Source organism: Ambystoma mexicanum, chromosome 5q (genome assembly GCF_040938575.1).
Source record: "Ambystoma mexicanum isolate Mex_15411 chromosome 5q, UKY_AmexF1_1, whole genome shotgun sequence".
NCBI lineage: Eukaryota > Metazoa > Chordata > Amphibia > Caudata > Ambystomatidae > Ambystoma > Ambystoma mexicanum.
In genome coordinates this window covers 909,170,139-909,188,633 of record NC_090933.1, presented here as the reverse complement: position 1 = coordinate 909,188,633, position 18,495 = coordinate 909,170,139, and the positions used below count along the sequence as shown (strand labels likewise).

The window sequence follows — 18,495 nt, the reverse complement described above, 5'->3', positions numbered from 1 at the left end:
ATCACAGACCCCTGATTCATCTTTTGAAGGGGGGGGTCAAGTGGGAATGGGGTCCAGGACAAGCCGAGGCAGTTAGACAACTCAAAAGAAGCCTCTCACAAGCGCCTTGCCTAGCTCACCCGGTCAAAAACAAGGAGTTCTTCTTGGAGACAGGGTTCTCTAATACATGCTTGACTGCAGTATTATACCAAAAGCATGACAAGGTCAATAAAGTAATCTCCTATGCGAGTAAAACTTTATCCTCTGTGGAGGAAACATTCAACGATTGTGAGAAGGCACTCCTGGCTATGGTGTGGGCATTGAAGAATTACCACCCGTTAATCCAGGGGGAACACATCATAGTGGAGACTCCACACCAGCCTCTGCAATATCTCCAAAGTGACAGAATCCGGCCCGGAAATGTGAGTAATTCCCGAATTACTTCCTGGATTCTGTCAATGCAAGGCTTTCCTGTGGAGGTCAGATATGGCCAAAACAAGACGAGTCCCCTCGCGCAAGGTCTGGCTGAGTTGCATGATTGTGCCAGAGAAAACTGTCTCGAGGACGAGAGTGTAAAAATCAAGGACAGCATGGAGGCATACCTCAATTCCCCACACAAAGTCTTTGAAGAAAACAAGTGTGAGGGAATGCCCACTGTCTATGTGGATGGATGCTCTTACCATGTTGACAACAACGGGGAGAAAGAACTTGTGACCGGCGTAGGGAATGCATGGGTGAATGAGACCCCAGAACCCTCCGCTGGGTACAAGATTGGTCCCCGAAGTAGTCAAGTGGCAGAGTTGATGGCTGTGCATCAAGCCATCCTTACTGCTGTCCAACATCAACTCCACAAACTGGTCATAGTCACAGATTTGGATTATGTACGGAACGGGTTTGTGGAGCACCTGGTTAACTGGAATTCCAGAGGCATGTTATGTGCTAATAACAAACCCTTGAAACATGGGAAATTAATTCAAAATATTGATGATCTGGTCACCTTGAATGGGATGACCATCTACTGGAAAAAGATCAAGGGTCATTCCAAAGTAGAGGGACCAGACAAAACTAGAAATGACCTAGCTGATCAGCTGGCAAAAACCGGGGCCATCCAAGGGGATCTAATTGAGATTGAGTCCCTGTTGGGGGAAATCCAGGTCACTGCTATCACTAGGTCCCAGACAAATGCTCACAATGATCTCTCAACTCCACAATGGAGTAAGCAGACCCCAGATGCTGATTTGATTACGGCTCAAAAAGGGGATACAATAATTGGTAAGTTTTATCAGCACATTGAGGACCCTGAGAACTTTCCCCTGACGGATACCGATTACATTGGGAAAGAGGACCTCAGAGTGTTGATGAAATGTCCAAAAATGTTCGAATCCAAGACGGTTTGTTGGTAAGGAAATCCCTAGCTGGCCATGATCAGTGGGTGGTCCCTACCTCATTCCGAAGCCTGATGGTAAGTCACGCCCATGATGCAGCCCCAGCCGGTCATAGGAGGTTTCATACAACACTTGAAATCTTAAGAGAGGTTGCATACTGGCCACACATGGGGCAGGACCTCGACCAATACTTGAAGCGGTGTCTTGTGTGTGCACAATTTCAGCCAACATCCCTCACACACCGTGCGCCTCTCCAAAAGAGGAGGATGACACTGCCATGGTCAGATTTGCAAGTCGATTTCATTGGGCCCGTGATTCGCTCCTCTAGGAGAAACAAGTACATGTTGACTGTGACATGATTGTTTACTAAATAGGTAGAATGTCTCCCGGCTCCAAACTGCAAGGCAGAAACAGCAGCTGCCCTGATGATCAACCACATTTTTTCGCATTTTGGACTACCCCAAAGGATCGAGTCAGACCGAGGTAGCCATTTCACCAGCGAAGTAATGACAAAGATGTGGGAGATACTTGGGGTCAAAAGGAAGCTACACATTGCTTACCGGCAATCCTCTAATGGTGCAGTGGAGAGATACAACAAAACAATTGTGAGCATATTAAAAAAGTTTGTGGCAGATTCTGAGCCAAGTTGGGATATTCGGTTACCTCTTGTCAGAATGGCCATCAGATCTACCCCTTCATCTGCAAATAAAATGTCACCGTTTGAGCTAATGACTGGATGCAGTATGGTGCTTCCCCAGCATCTGCTCTAGAGAACCCAAGAGCAGACATTGATCAATGCCTCCACAACTCATGAGTATGTTGAAAATCTGAGAAAACACCTTCAACATGCTTTTGCCTATGCTCAGCGAAATCTAGAGCGATCAGCCGACAGCATGAAGACCCACTATGACTTCAAGACTACCAGAAAAGAAAACAATGTAAGAGACCGGGTCTACTTATACAATTTCCAAAGGAACCTGGCCAAACAGCGCAAATTTTTGCCTACCTGGAGGGGTCCTTTTGAAATTGTAGAAATAATCTCACCAGTCGCCTACAAAATCTGCATCCCCAAAGGCAGTTTGGCAGAGGGGGAAGATAAGTGGGTCCATATTAACCAACTAAAGTGCTGCCATCCTAGGCACACTCTCCAGCAACTGGTGGAGTCTTCTGGAACCCCAGAGGGGGTCACTCCAGCTCCATAAAATTCCAACTATAAAATATTCCATATATAGTCTATAAATACAATATAAAAATGCGTTCTGATTTAATCAAAATGTATGTGTCCACCCCACTACATTAATAGTGGTGGGGAAATGTCTACAAATATGTTTTTGCTTTGTCTTCCTAGGATTGGAAACCATAGCTGATTGGAAACCATGGAGAAAGAGACCAAGGAGGCCTACCCAGGGACCGGGAGCAAAGATCCAAGGGCCCCGGAGTATCGCTCAATGCTCACATCAGGACTCGATAAGGAGAACCGGTCGATCCACCCCTGATGGAGGAAAAGATGAAGAACTTTACCATTTGTGGAATCAGAAGAGATGAAACGGACATCCCAGTCTTGCGAATTCCCATTGATGGACGGTCAACGTCAAATCGCAAGAGGGGGGCTTGTGGGATGTTCTAACCCACTGGTCCATGCCCTGCAACATCACTGTGCATTGCTTGCATCAGAAACATCAGAAATGGCCACCGGAAAGCATTCTGCTCGCTAAAAATAAACCAGAAGTGCACAGGAGAACGTGAAAAATAGGTCACAAATCCACTTTTGCCCATGTCAGTGGTAACACAGAAGACCACTGCCAAAACCCATCATTGGGCTACGCAAACTACTTGAAAAGCAATGCTGATTACCAAAAGAAACACAGAGCTGTTTGGAAATCCGTTTTTCTTGGTTGTCAAATATGCAAAAAATCATGGTTCACAAACCATACAAAAGATCCAACCTCATTGTTGGGTGTTAAACATCATTCTACTTCAAGAATCCACATAAATACAATGTCAGCAGAAGTGCATTTTATCATAAGAAAAATCCACATTTAAAGATGCTTGCTGGAAAGAAATATTTCAAAAATGGGTGCAGTACCATTACTCGCCTCTGTCAGAAGCTGGCGATCTCTAAACCTGTCATTTTAATGTTGTACATTGAATCAAAATATGCCAAAGAAGAGACTTCCTATCAAAAGCAAGATGGGTTGTTACAATTCAATCTATATAGATACGAAGGCTGAAATTAAGATATTTGTGGATATTTGGTAAAAATGTAATTTGTATTTTAGGACAAAACTGTTAAACTTGGCTTTCAAAGTGAGTAAAGCCAACACTGGGCTTCAAAGACATTCCACACCCTTTTACGCAACAAAGGAATCTTTCCCCCTGCTCTCTGCTAAGAAACTGGCAGACTGGTGTGAAAGGAACTGGCAGGGGGACTTTGGCCTATTGTTCTACTAGCAGACAAAGGACTCCCTAGAACTGAATGAAAAATGCTAATTTGGGACGTCAATAGAAACCAGCCCTGGCAGGAAGAAGCTCAAGTTACTCTTTTGCTCAGCCAAGACCTTGGAGGCGGGCCCAGACTAAGATGTGGATTTTGAACTGGAGGAAATACATGTTTGAGGAAAAGACTTATAAAAAATTGTACCGAACTGGCAAAAATATGGAATTTAGAGATTATTAAAATGAAAATCTTGCTCGCAAGTAGAAACTACTCTGGAATGTTTGCGATGTTCAGAGACTGAACTATCAAAATGTGGACTCTGTAGCAGTTGTGATTACGTTAAAAATATGAAAATTTACAGGAATATACCCAGATGGTATGTGCATGTATGGGGAAAAAGTTGTACAGATTTAACATTGAGAAACCAACCAAAAGTGCGGAAAATTGTCATTTGTGAACCAAAACTCTTATGAAGATGGGACTTGAACAGAGACGCGCCGTAATTAATCTGTGATGTGTATATGTAATATTAGCAAGTTGGGGATATTGTGAATATATTTTTTAGGAAAAATAGATTTTCTGGAACAGAAACAAAGGGGAGGATGTACCGTAAATGCAGTGTCACTCTGACACATCATGACACTCTGTTCCAAATCAGAGGAGAGGGAATCCTCTGACCTATCAGATTCTTAGAGGGTTGGGCATAGTATAATCATCCTCCCCACCCCTTTGTAAAATGGATAAATAGGGACTACTGAGGACAGGCAACACACACACTTTCACCCATCACTGATCCACCGGCGAAGCACTCTGCAGGAAGAACCCATATCTAGACTCCAGAACCCTGAAGCAGAGGCCCAATCCAAAAAGCTGAATCCTTCTCAGTTGGCCTTTAGAATCTTGCAACCTGATTTTAACCCCTAAACTTCCACGGGGCCTATCCAATTCAACAGCCTGGCTGTGCTGTTTTGGCTGCTTCTGGCTAAGAACCCTTGCTAGAACCCTGAGATCCAGATCAGTAGAGCAGAGCTGTAAACCAGAACCACCCGTCAGATCCAGTCCAAGAGGCTGTGAAGACCAGAGTGCCTTGCTGAGAGCAGAACCAAGCGCCTGAGACCTGTCCGGTGGTGAGCAAACTCCAGCCAAACCTTTGACCAGATCTTTGACCAGATCTTTGACGGGCCTATTCCATTCCAAACCCAGAGTGTGAGTATTTAGCCTAGAACTATCCATAGCCATCTCTTAGTTTTAAGTAATCCTATCCAGCCCATTCCAACATATCCATAACTGCATTATAGAATCTCTCTTGTCTATACTGAATCCTTCTCTCATCCGTATAATTCTGTGATAATTGTAGTGATAATCATCTTTGCGCTAATATAGTTGCTGAAGAAGGCAAGTGTCGCAGCGGACAAAGATCAGACAGCGGGGCCTCTGGACGGTGGCAGTACCGTTGGTATCTCGCATCTTCATAGCCTCCCTTAGTGTTAAGAAATCTTTGTTTGTAATCTTCAAAAAGCGCATGTCTCATTTGAAATCTTGACTCTTTTCTGAAAAATTGACCTTTACTAAAACCGCTGTAACCTGTGAACCGAACATGCTAGGAACTAAATTTAAATGTCATTTTGAAGCTAACATCTAGGAACCGCATTCCTTGTCATTTTTCTGTAATCGCATTTTTCATGCGCTGAAACGTTTGCCACGATTTTGCATTTGGCTCAATTTCACCACATGTAAAAACAGCTATTTCTTGCTTTCAACTTCTGAATTTTGTTTTCCATCTGCCAATCATTCAAACATCATTGCTAGTGTCGATCTGAACCAATTCAAAGCGGCTCTCACTAGTTCTGAATCTCATTTAGCGAATTAAAGTCATTTTTAGCATTTTTCCCATTCATTCCAAACCACATTTAAAGCATTTGACCTGTTTTAAAATCATTCCTGTTCTCTCTAAGCTTGCTGGGGGAATCGGGATTGAAACTGCAATTGTTGATTGTTATTCCTGAAACCTGTGTGCCCCCATTCCATCTTTTCATATTGCATATTGGGGGGAGTGAGTAGTGTCACTGGGAAAGAGTGATTACATTGTCTTTGATTGAATTCATATCAGGTTTCATTTCTGTGTTGCATTAATTTCATATCATTGCATTTCATTGAACCCACACAAAGTTATTCTATGCTACATAATTCTTCCTATTCATACTTCTTATTGATTAAAGAGATTGTTGATTATTGTCATATCACCCATTGCTGATCGTTGTAGAAATATTCATAAGTGTGACAATGCACAAAGCCATGAGATCAAAGAATACAAAAAATGTGTAGCAACTGCTAAATGGAGGCAACTACCTCCCTTGCCCATTCATCCTGAATGCAGTCCCGGATAATGTATGGGTGTCTCAAATTACAGACCTATATAAAAATAGCACCCACCAAAGTAATGAACTTTTACCGATAGCGAGAGGTTCATGGAACATTAATTTTGACCAGGAAGAAATTTTATCTATCATAAAGAAAGAAGGCAATTCAAGAGCTCCGGGGCCAGATGGACTTACTAATGAAAACCTAAACGCAACCCCAGATGCAAAGGCCAAGTTTTACTCTGCTTTGTTTGAATGGATTGCCCACAATGGCCATGTCCCCACTTCATGGAAAAAGAGCGCAATAGTTCTGATTTTCAAGAAGGGTGACTGGTCAAAGCCGGGGAACTATCACCCAATCGCCCTTCTTCATGTGCTGGGCAAGATTTTCACTTCTGTACTAATAATGCGACTGAATGAATGTGTGACCGCGACCGGAGCACTGGACTGTGGACTAACATGTTACGTTAAAGGTGTTGGGAGTAACCTCAATTTTCTATTGCTGAACCTCATGAAAATGCAAACCCTCAGAGGAGACTGCATGTATCGACTAAGAATGCGCATTCGATGGCATAGTCCGGGAGTGCTTGTGGATGAAAATGTCTGCTGCAAAATGCTGGACTGACTTGCTAAATCCAAATAAAGATCTAGATACAGGAACATCTTTGCAGATCAGATTAAACAAGAGGGCCTTTTGACTGACACCATACTAATCCTCAATGGCTTAAAGCAGGGATGCCCTCTGGCAGCCTTTGTGTCCAACCTCTTTATTTCTTATGTGAGGCATGTCATCGACCCTGCACCATCGTGTTCGCCAAAAATAAATGGCCAAATGCTTGGGTGACTTTTCTACGCCGATGACTTGGTGCTACTAGACAGAACCCCAAGGGGTCTGCAGAAGAAATTAGACACACTTCAAAGATACGTAGATCAAAATGACCTACTGATTATCCCCAACAAATCAGAAATTCTAGTTCTCGAAAAGAGAAGTTTGCGGAAAATGAAGGCCTTGAGCTGGGTCATAAATAAACATTGACTATAAGTGGTACTAACGCTTAAATATCTTGGAATAATGATTAGCACAAATACAAGCGAAAATCTGTTGAAAGATCATCTAGAGAGCAAATTTAAAAAAACTGATTGCACAAGTCAGGATAATTGGACGAAAATATGGGAAATGTTTTGCAATTTTACAACCGGAAGGTAATCCCGGCAATTACATATGCAGTCGAAGCCTGCCTCGGCCTACCATGAAAGACGTGGGATTGGCTTGAAGGTAAATTCTGGTGAACCATTCTGCATCTGCCGAACGCCTTCCCCACTGCTATCATCCGACATGAGATTGGACTCCTATCCCTGTATGCAATAGTGAAATGGAAATCGTTATTACTTTTCAGCAAAACACAATCACCTGAATGCCCAATCCAATTCGCTGTCTTGCTGCCAAGAATGGGTGTTTCTGCAGACTGGTCATTGGACCTATGGGCAAGATCTTGTCTCACACTGCTATCAGAGGTGGGTGTCATAGTTGAGACTTTATGCCGTAATCCTTTGCATGTGAAAAGAATTCTGCGGCCAGATGACCGGAGAATTACAGAAATGTCAAGTTAAAACTCCAAGACTCACTCTCTTTCAACAACATGAATGGCCTCCCCTAATGTGACACCACCTTACCTGACAACATTTCCGAATCCCAAGCATCAAGACTTGTTCTTAAGATTTTGATTGACCATTCTACACAATAGAACCACGTTATGTAGATATGGAATAGTTACTGACAATATAAAGTGTAGACTATGCGAGGGAGAAGTAGAATGCTTCCAACACTTGACTTTGTTTTTTCCAGAATTATGACGTTTGAGAGCTAAAGACCTGTATAAACACCTATTCTCGAACTTTGAATTGGATGCTGAGGCATGATGGGAGGCCCTATACAAGGGTGGAAATGCCAGGTGGTTGCATGCATTGGTAAAATACCTGGAAATTGTTTTTAAAAAAATTGTCAGAAGTATAGGATATGGAGGATGATCGTGATGTGACTGGAAACATGTTTGTAATTAAATGTATGCTGGAAAAAAAAATGAAGACTTCTTTAATGAAAGAAGTCTTCTCATAAACCACTCCAAGACAGTAGTCATGGTATGCAATGCCTCACAGAAAAACAAAAACATTTTCCTTGAAGGCAAACGGATCCAGCAAGTCAACTTCTATGACTACTTGGGAGTTAGATTCCAGGACAATTTGAATGGTCCTTCCAATTAGACAAAAGTAATCTCACTCTCAAAAGATGCTCTGGAGCAATACACACAATCCACTCATAAACCGGCCACTGCCTCCCTTTGACGGTGCTATACGTGTTTACACAGCAAAGGCATGGTCTGCTGCCTTGTACGGCAGCGCAATCTGGGGGTTTGATCTTCTCGATTATAGAAAATAAATTCCTATAAAATAATGTTAGCCTCCCCGTAAGCACACCAATGGTCTCACAATTGATGGAAACTGTCCTCAAGCTGTCAAATTTCCGAACATGATCAGAACCCTCAATTTCTGGCTGCGTTTGAAAAAACCGAATTCCATCTACTATGACATCTTCAAAGATGTAACTGAACCCCTCAATGGTAACTCGTGGTCTTGGTACAGTCACCTAGTTTAAGTGTTTTAGTTAGAATTGGTGTGCTCCACCTACTGGATGGAAGCATTCAGATTATGGATGAAACAGTAAGAGAAGTTAAATCAAAATTAGGAATCTTGCCTTTAGAATTAATGTTTTTTTAATTCAACCAGCCTAACTAGCTTTTTGTGTTAGGTTAGATTCTGAGCACTACCTCAACTATATGTTCCCTGGCTACTCTACAGCACTTTACATTAAATCCAGACTGAATGTCCTCCCGGTAGCACAACCACCTTGTAAATTTTCTAGAAGTTCCTCAAAATGTAGTGCTTCATGTCCTCTCTGTCCTAACGCAGATGAATCTGATATGCATGTCCTGCTATTATGTGCAAGATATGCAAAAGTGTTTGCGAGATGGCTTTTCCGGATCTTTCTAAAATACCACGCCTTCTCTGCAGCAGACGCATACGCCCTATGAAAAATGACTGAATATGAGGATGTTATTTTTGCAGTTTTAATTTTCCCGAATAAGACCTGGCGGATTTGATCAAATGCATTGACTCGGCCTAAAGTATTTTACAGATGTATTTATAGGTATGACTGGTCACACACATTGCAGGAGGTGCATGCCTATGAATCTCCACGCCATTTGCAAATGGAGCATAAAATGTTGGGAATATTGGCCTTGTATCTGGTGAAATATCCTAATAGATATAAGTGGAATTTGTATCTAACAAAGGGGAGGTACAGGGCAAATGTCGGAGAATATGGGAAGATGCAGTTGGTCGCTTTTTTGGGGTTACTGACTCTAAGGAATCACGTAATCATTTATTGTTGGTGTATTGTACTGCTCTACAAGGAAAAAGACTTCTGTGGTTTTTAAGAAATGTATTGATTGTAAGTACTCTTATTGTGGAAAGGGAGAGGCGTTTAGAAAGTTTGCCGAGCAGATCGCACAAGGTCATTAGTTTTAACAGTTGTTGGATGTATTGATAGCCTACAACTGAAGGGTAATATTTTAACGTGATTCAGTGAATAATTAAAAAATGTTTTATGAAATCTATCATATATTGTTGAAATGTTCTATGAAATATATAGGGTGTTTTTATGTTTGTGTGTTTACATGCTTGATTTGAAAAAGAAATTTGTAAGATGTGATATTTGTGTAAATTCCTTTTTCTTTTACTTTTGTATATGTAATGGTTAAAGGTTATTTGTTTAGCCGTATAACCAACAAAGAAAAAGAAGAAAACAAATATGTAGTAGTCTAATTTTTTATTGGTCGGGAGGATAGCTCAGGGGCAACGTGCTCACCTTGGAAGCAAGACGACTCAGAGCAACACAGGTTTGGTCCGTGCTCAGAAACCGCTGGGTATTCAGCGCATTCTAAATAACCAATTATTATTATTATCTTAATTCAATGCTTGTATGACTGTACATTGTTGATGACTCTGCACGCTCATTTCTGCAGTTCACAATTTTATTGCCTCACATTTTTACTAAATTGTTTTTTCTTATTGTACTTTTATGGGTGCTTTGGAAATAAAGTTGGTTGATGATGATGAACTGCACACCTCTGGACACATTTTAAGCAATCTTCCTCAATCGCTCATGACACCAATATTCCTGTTTGCATGAAAGTTCCATGACTTGTCAAACAGCCTTAAACATATCCCATGGCGAAGTGGCGCCCAATAAGTGCGTAACGTCAAGTTTATTTACACTTTACTAACTACTTTCCCAAAGTGTTAGCTTCAACCGCTATGATATTATTTCACCTGTTTACACAGATGGATATTCCAAGTGTTGGGCATGCAGAACCATGAGCGTTTGAAGACTTAGTCCCTTTGGGGTTTGGTGGCTGCAATGTCAATGTCAACACCTAGGCCATCCCGTCGCCCCCACGCCAACAGACTCACTAGATGCCGTCCCCCCTCTCCTCCCTGCCACCCTGTACAGCTGTACCTGTGCTTTGTGCCCCACTGTACACTAACCGCGCGGTATATCTGTTCCGTTGTTACCTCAGAGCACTGCCCCGTTATGCATATGTACTATTGTATACCTCTGTGAAGCGCTCTGGTATGCATCTGTACTGTTGTATATCTCTGTAAAACTCTCTGTTGTGCATCTGTACTGTTGTATATCTCTGTAAAGCTCTCTGTTGTGCATCTGTACTGTTGTATATCTCTGTAAAACTCTCTGTTGTGCGTCTGTACTGTTGTATATTTCTGTAAAGCTCTCTGTTGTGCATCTGTACTGTTGTATATCTCTGTAAAGCTCTCTGCTGTGCATCTGTACTGTTTCATACCTCTGTAAAGCGCTCTGTTATGCGTCTGTACTGTTGTATACCTCTGTAAAGCTCTCTGTTGTGCATCTGTACTGTTGTATATCACTGTAAAGTGCTCTGTTATGCGTCTGTACTGTTGTACATCTCTGTAAAGCCCTCCGTTGTGTATCTGCATCGTTGAGTACCTCTGTAAAGAGCTGCCTTGCTTCTCGAAGCTAGGTCACCGCCCAACAAATACCATAATATTAATGATAATGATGGATATTCCTTGATGTGCAGGGTTATCAGTAGAGGCAGCAATTGGATAATAAAGTCCCATGTGACGCGCTCTCCTTCAGTACTTGTTGATGAAGCATGGCTTACACAATCGTTGGCATTGTGGCAGAGCACTAGTTCTTGACCATGCGGGCATACAGTGGCATGTGCTTGGGTACATTGAGCCTGCGCGTCACTGTGGAGAGTTATGCGCACAGAGTCAGTATTAAAGAATATTATGGCATGGATTTTTTTCATACGCTTGATATGTCATAGGTCAAGATCACTGAACCATTAAGCACTGTTGGCATACATTTGAAGCGAATAGAAAATCCCCCTGAAGCTAATTAATGGATCGTCCTGACACAGGTTGACTAGCAGCCTGACAGGTTGGCCATTTCCACTCCCCTGATCACGCGGGTGAGCACTATCATGGTTTTGCTGTCATTCATGTTCCTTGTAATTGCATTTCAGAAATATACTCATCTCCGATTGGCAGTCCTGCCTGGCCCAAAACCCTATTACAAGAGCAAGCTGTGGTGGTCTGGAAGTGTCCTGATGGGATTCGGGGAGCTGGGGATCTTCGTAGCATATGGACTCGTCCCGCTCACGCTTCTTGCTCCGTTAGGCTGCGTGTCCATCATAGGTGAGCGAACATTCCTACAGTGGTGCTTCCATCCTACATAGCTCTTGCTGACTAACACCACTGTACAAAATTGCAGAACAATGTGAAAAGTGAACGAGTGTATGCCGCTATCGTTGCTTATGTGTACAATTGTATATGCTTATGCATTGCTCAGAAGTGGTTGGCTGCTGTACATGAGCATACCTCTCCTATAGGATGATGGAAAGGCATACGACTATTCATAGAGGCGTCGTTTAGCCGTACCCCGAGGCCCTTTCCCAGTGGGCCAGATTAACTTTTTGCCATTTATTTTACAGAATATTGATTTTTTTGAAAAAACAGTTTAATGATTTCTAATGCGACAAGCTTGGCATTTTATATTCAGCATGAAACGTTCTAGTGCTCATATCACAGGTGCCACCTGGGTTTAACCCTGATTTTTTTCATCCCCAGATATTTCATTTTCGAATTTTCATCGTTTTTAAATTAAGCAGCAGCAAAGCGTGTGGGGGAAGGGCTAATCTGCACCCCAGATTAGCCCCGAATTACACCCTGACCCCTAAACATACATGATACCCTTTCCCAAACTTACCATCTGTACCTTTTAAAAAAATGTATATATTGTATGTGAATTTCTTGGCAATTAACATTCTGCACTGAATAATGTTTGTGTTAAATATTCTGCAATGAAAACACTGGGTACCGCGTCTGCCATACAGGGTGATCCGCACCTCCGTTGCTTTGTATTTGCTGCTCGCAATGGACCTTAAAGCTGTGCTTTCTCCCTGGAATGCATTTTCACCTCCGCATGCTTCAGGATTTGGTAGGACCAGCAGAGGTCCTAATGAAGAGACTAGGGCATCTCTCCTGCATCCAGCTGCTAAAATGATTGTGCATTTTTACGCAAAGCTACATTAAGATGCTTGTTCATGCCATGGGTCCCTTGCTCCCATGCCCGCTGGAGGTACCGGGATCGCATGGAGATCCACTCTCTTGCAAAGCCGCATCTCAAATGGGCCAGTAAACTATGAAGCACCTAGTGTTTTCTTTTTGCTGGACATTTCTTTAAGCCACAGTTCACCCTGGAGTCCAAATACAAATAGACTTCTTTGAGAGATATAAAGTTCGGATTACTATTTGTGAAAGATCTCTCTTGCCCAGAGGGCACATCAAGATGAACTGAGGAGTGCCATCCATACATTTGGCAAGCATCTCCAGATCCTTTGATATGACCGCCATCTACGATACTCCAACAGAATGTCCACCCTGCCAATGGTGAGCGAGCCACTCGACCATGCTTCTCTTACTGTTCTAAAGGGCAATATGGGGGCTACGCCTCTGGGCGGATTGCTGTAGAGTGCCATGTATTTGCCTGACATATGATGTACTCTCCATTCTATGCATGGTTACTTCATTTTTTTGTTTTTTGTTTACACATTCTCTAGCAACATTTCAAAAATTCATTATTAAATGCAACAAGTACACAAAAGTTAAAATGCCAAACTGTCAAGAAAATATATGCATTATTTGCAAATTCGCATATAGATTATTCCCTTAACTCCGCCCAAATAAATGAGATGAGACCCAAATTATCAAAACACAAACTTGCATCAGAAAATATATATTACAACTCTCGGCAGGCCTGTTGAAACATTCCTAGCAGCTCAAAATCAGAGTGTATGTTATCTAATATCCTCTTTTGATTTTCTAGAACTTTAAATGGGGAACCAAAAATCAACAAGTTCATAGGTCAAACCAATCATCCCTTGATCAGAGAAACTTGACAAATGTGATCTTTGCAGCAGCCTTCATGAAAAGAGCAAACACCATCCATCGTCCAAGTGTTCAATGACATTTAAACCTCTGACTCCTGAAAGCAGGGACATTTCCTTCCAAAATGGTTTAAAATATTAACGGTTGAAATTAGGCCAAGAAGGGACAGAGGAAAATCAAATGCACCAAAGTAATCCCTTTGCCATGTCACCTATACAGTCACATATACAGTGGCGGCTGGTGACTTTGAAAGGTGGTGGGGCGTACATTGCTTGGTGCGAATTTTTGGAGTGAGCGAGCCCAACCCACACTAAGGGGGGTCTGTGGGGTTTCTCCCACCGTGAGAAAACGTTTGAAAAATGGCTTCCAAAATGTGCAATTTACTGTCCAAACCCACAGAAATGACATAAAAAGCATTAGTTTTGCATACTAATGGTGGTACATTATTCTTACGTGTGCAAGTGTTATGGTGTAATTTATTTGGACAATGCTCTCCCTTCCAGACCTATCCGTGCCAATTGCACTGCGCTGCCTTTCATCCTTAATAGACGTATGTACGGAACTTAATTGGATTGGCTGGAAAATACTCTGGTATTTAAAACGGGGAGGGTTAAACACTATGAAGAAACACGTTGTCACCCCCTCTCTCCTTGATGTCGTCTCGTCCTTTCTTTCCTCACTTCTGTCCTTAATTCTTTCCTCCTTCTTCCCACTTCCCCTTTATTCCACTCTCCCTCATTCCTTTCTTCTCTGCTTCGTTGCTCTCTGCCTTTATACACTTTCTTTCTCCTCTCTCTCGCCTCTTTGTACCTCACTTGCTCGCCCCCTCCACCCACACACACCTTTCTCGACATGATCTGCCCAGGCAGTTTTATATTTCACTTTTCCGCAGATTTCCACTTCTGTTTTCTCTTCGACTTAACTAAAAGAGAATTGTTCTTATCTGTGCGTTTAATCGCTACCCCCACACCCACACATACACAGTGGGTCTCTGCCTCCTACTGTCCCTTGGTGCAGAGAAGGCTGCCTCTAGGCACTGTCTCTTCGTTGTTCTGCCACTTAGTGAAGAGGAAACACGTTTGGGGGGAGGGAGGTCACCAGGCTTCCACCTTCTCTGGAGTGCATGGAGGGAGTGGCAGGGCAGGGCCCTCAGCTGGGAGCTAGCTAGCCAATCCTACTCTTGCTCATCCTGCTCATTGTACTATTCTATCAGCGTGCCAGTCTTTTGGATGTTAAGACTGTCAAGCGTTTGTCCTTTTCGAGTACCTGTTGCTACAGTTACTGTCAACGCATTAAAGCACTCATTGCCTGGCCACCCCCTCCCAATAGATGTCCAACATTCACACACTGGGCAATTGAAAACCCACAGATTGCGCATGTCCAAGGGAATGCATTTCAGGCTAACCTCAACCCCCTTGCAGTCTCAAGCCACTGTCACTTGGACCTACCATTCTGTACAGACAATGCCCCCCATCCTTCTATCCCTCGGTCACCTTGCCCACAGTCAACTTCTGGAGCATCCTCTCTGACAGGTGGGCTCGGCAGTGCCAGGGGTAAGCTTCTGCAGTGTCTGTAGTGATGGTAAAACTCGATCTTTGCAAACAACCCTCCATGCTTCCAGGGACCGCTTGAGCCTACCACACTACCATGCATCTACTGCAAACACTACCCATGGACTCCTAGCAAACTGCTCTCCTTTCACCCTGTGCTTCCCTTATAAGCCAGCTGCGCCGAGTCCAGTGGCCTGCATCCAATTATGTCACAAACACCCCCAGGCCCCATACCCCTCTAGAATCTTCCCTTAATAGCTCTTGCTCCTGTGTACCTGTTCCTTCTCCTTTACAGACCAGGGGCTGGACTCCCAGGCAGGGTCACAGTACATCACTTTCTGCACAAGCCTCAGCCCTCTGATTGTGAGACCACTGTGTAGTATTTGGTCACAGTGCATACACGTATTTACTTTACATGTACTCTTGTCGCAGAGGGAAATCATTTTCTGCAAGGGGCTGTCACCTCATCCATTTCTTGATACAATGATAAAACGTGCAAAATATTTACATAATTACTCCTTGAAGCAAACACGTTTCAAAGCGCTGTCAATAACCGTTGTTCTACGATTACCCAAAAGTTTCGCAATGAATAGGAACTTAACCCACTGAGCTATTTGATCGCAGAAATCACACCTTGCTGTCTCTTGGGCCAGTGCCGAGACAGCAACTGGCTAGGAAGGGCTTAAGGCCCACACATTTAGGAAGTTGAAGACAGAAGGCAGCACTCATGGCCAGGGCACTAAAGCAAGAGCTCTGTCCAGTCTCTCACCTGTGAGAGCAGAGTGTTTAGGGTTAAGCAATCATGAATTGGCCGCAGCAGCCCGGTCTTCAAATCAGAAATCTACTCTGCCAGTATGGGGATGAGTGCGGAATTTGTTTTGTTAAGGGTCTGTTTTGGGGCCAGGAAGGACCAGCACACATGTTCATGGAACAAACGTCTACAGTACAGACGGAAAATGGGAGTTAGAATGAATTTGCATTCCAAAAAAAAAAAAGGTCCACCCACTAACGGAAATGGCAAAATGAGTCGGTATTCAGCAATGCCGAATACCGACTTGTTTCACTGGATTGCAGGTTTACTAAGCCAGCAATGGTATGCATTAGTGGCGTGCCGTGTCTTCCCCTCTGCTTCATGGTATTCAAGGGCCTATTTAGAGAAGTGCACAATTGCTCAAAATGGTCCCTCTCACATGTTAATTATGCCAAGCCGAATAGTAGGCAACATCACTGGGTACCATAGGACTAGGGGATCAAGGATGCAAAACTTGCAACAGCTGTACAATCAATCAGCAAAAAACACCTTGTGCAGTGATATACAACATTTCACAGGTAGTGTTAAAAAAAAAAAAAAAAACATAACTGTGCAACAGCAACCACATGTGTCGTGCTGGTCAGCACAGTACCTAACCTGGCCTAGACAGACCGTTGACACAGAGAACCACTACACTACGCCCGGAATTCCCCAGGACACTGCTCGAAGAGGCCTGGACTGGGAACACTGTCCTGGGGAATGAAGGGCAGACAAGAACCTCTCAAATCACACGTAATTAATTTACCCTAATCGGAGGTAGGCCATGTGCATTCAACTGGACCCTCTTGAGAGAACAGTGTTCTGGGCAGCAACATTCGGACGAAGTGAGAAGGTGGAACAAACAGGATTTCCGGCGTCACAGGTCTGTGCCCAGCCAGCCACACTGAATGTCATTGGCTGGCAAACAGCCAATGACATTGCAGTAAATTAATTGTTGCTATGCCGAAATTACAGCAGCAGGTCACGTCAGCTCCTCAGGCGCGCTATTTGCGCACAGATTTATCCTAGCGGGGCCACCCCATTAGCGCCCCGTCAGCCTCTACAATGCGATGGGGGCTACGTAAAGTGCGTGGAGCCACGAGCTCCACGCATTTTACAGTAAAAAAGCAGCGTAAAATGGGACGCGCCCCTCTGTGCAGCCTACCCAGCATTGATAAGACAGCAGAGAGTGGCATATTTATATTTTCTTTTTGCTGTCAAGCAGCACAGTGCAGCGCTGCTAAAAAATGATGCAGATTGCAGAACTGCTCTCTGCACATTCGTGTGTGTCACTCCCTGCATCGAGGGGGCCATGGGAGGGGGCCATGGGTGGGGGGGGCGGCGCCCACCCGCCCTATGTAAGCAGCCGCCACTGCACATATATATATATATGTCACCTATAGTCTCCTCTTTCTTGATAGCAATTTCCGAGCCCCACAGAAGCATCTGACGAGGACACCTGATCCATTCTGCATTTCGGAAATAAAGGTTGACATTGAGAGCGTGGTAACTTTAGACAGTTTGCATTGCAATTCTACATAGTTAAAAATTTCAAACTGGAGTATTTTGGAACATGTAAATGATCTTGAGAGTTTGTAATATCTATGAAACATTTTTTTATTGAGTCTTTTGTCAGATTTATAGCAACAGGCCTCTGCGATGCTGCCACCCTGTTTAACACATCAGTGGGCGTCATGGAAACAAATTTCTTTAGATATTCTGGAACATAAGCTCTTAAACCTTTCTGTTACTGCTCCTTAAAATATTTATGTACTAAATCTCCAATTTCCCATCATTGATTGTTTCAAACATTGTTGCCTTCAGTACGTTGACCGGTATTAGGCCAATTTCATGCTGGTTCGCAGCGATGGCTGTAGCTTCAAGATTTATGTTTTTTTAGGCGTGTATTCATACACAAGGCCGTACAAGCGTGATCCATCAAACAATGGAGCCAACTCTTTTGACTTGATGTTCTTCTCGTAACTGCTCAGCGGGCGCTCATCATGCCTGTACAAACTTTGCTAGTGGCCTCATTCCATTGGAATTCCAATTGAGGTTATATGAGAGTAAATCTCAAATATCTACTCCTTTGTGCCAGCTCCAGTCTGCAATTCCTCAATACTGTTCAAATGTATATCCCTGCCTCTTTCTTTGAAGATCATCATTTTTGTATTTTAATTATTTACTTGCAGATCATTGAGGCAACTGTGTTCATGCAACTTATCTAACTTCTGCAGCAATCGGGTGAGCACTACTTTCTGGATACTCCGGGCCCACATTTTACCATTATGTGTTAAGTACTAAGCCTTCCTTTCTGGCCTGGTTCCATCTTTCAAACCTGTCAAAAGATGCAGGCCTCTCCTCCAACCACAACAAGCCTGTATTTAGATGTATCCAAGGAACTCTTTGCATATAAGGGTCGGGGGACACAACAGTGGCATTC

At 43.2% G+C, this 18,495-nt stretch overlaps 1 protein-coding gene across 1 annotated transcript in view; it reads left to right on the top strand.

Annotated features, from left to right (window-relative positions):
• The window catches only part of NIPAL2 (NIPA like domain containing 2), a 690,092-nt gene that overhangs the window by 202,305 nt on the left and 469,292 nt on the right, over positions 1-18,495 (top strand). The window contains exon 3 of the mRNA XM_069621416.1: positions 11,789-11,960. Within this exon, the coding sequence (XP_069477517.1) occupies positions 11,789-11,960 (172 nt within the window). The remainder of the gene's footprint in view (positions 1-11,788; positions 11,961-18,495) is intronic.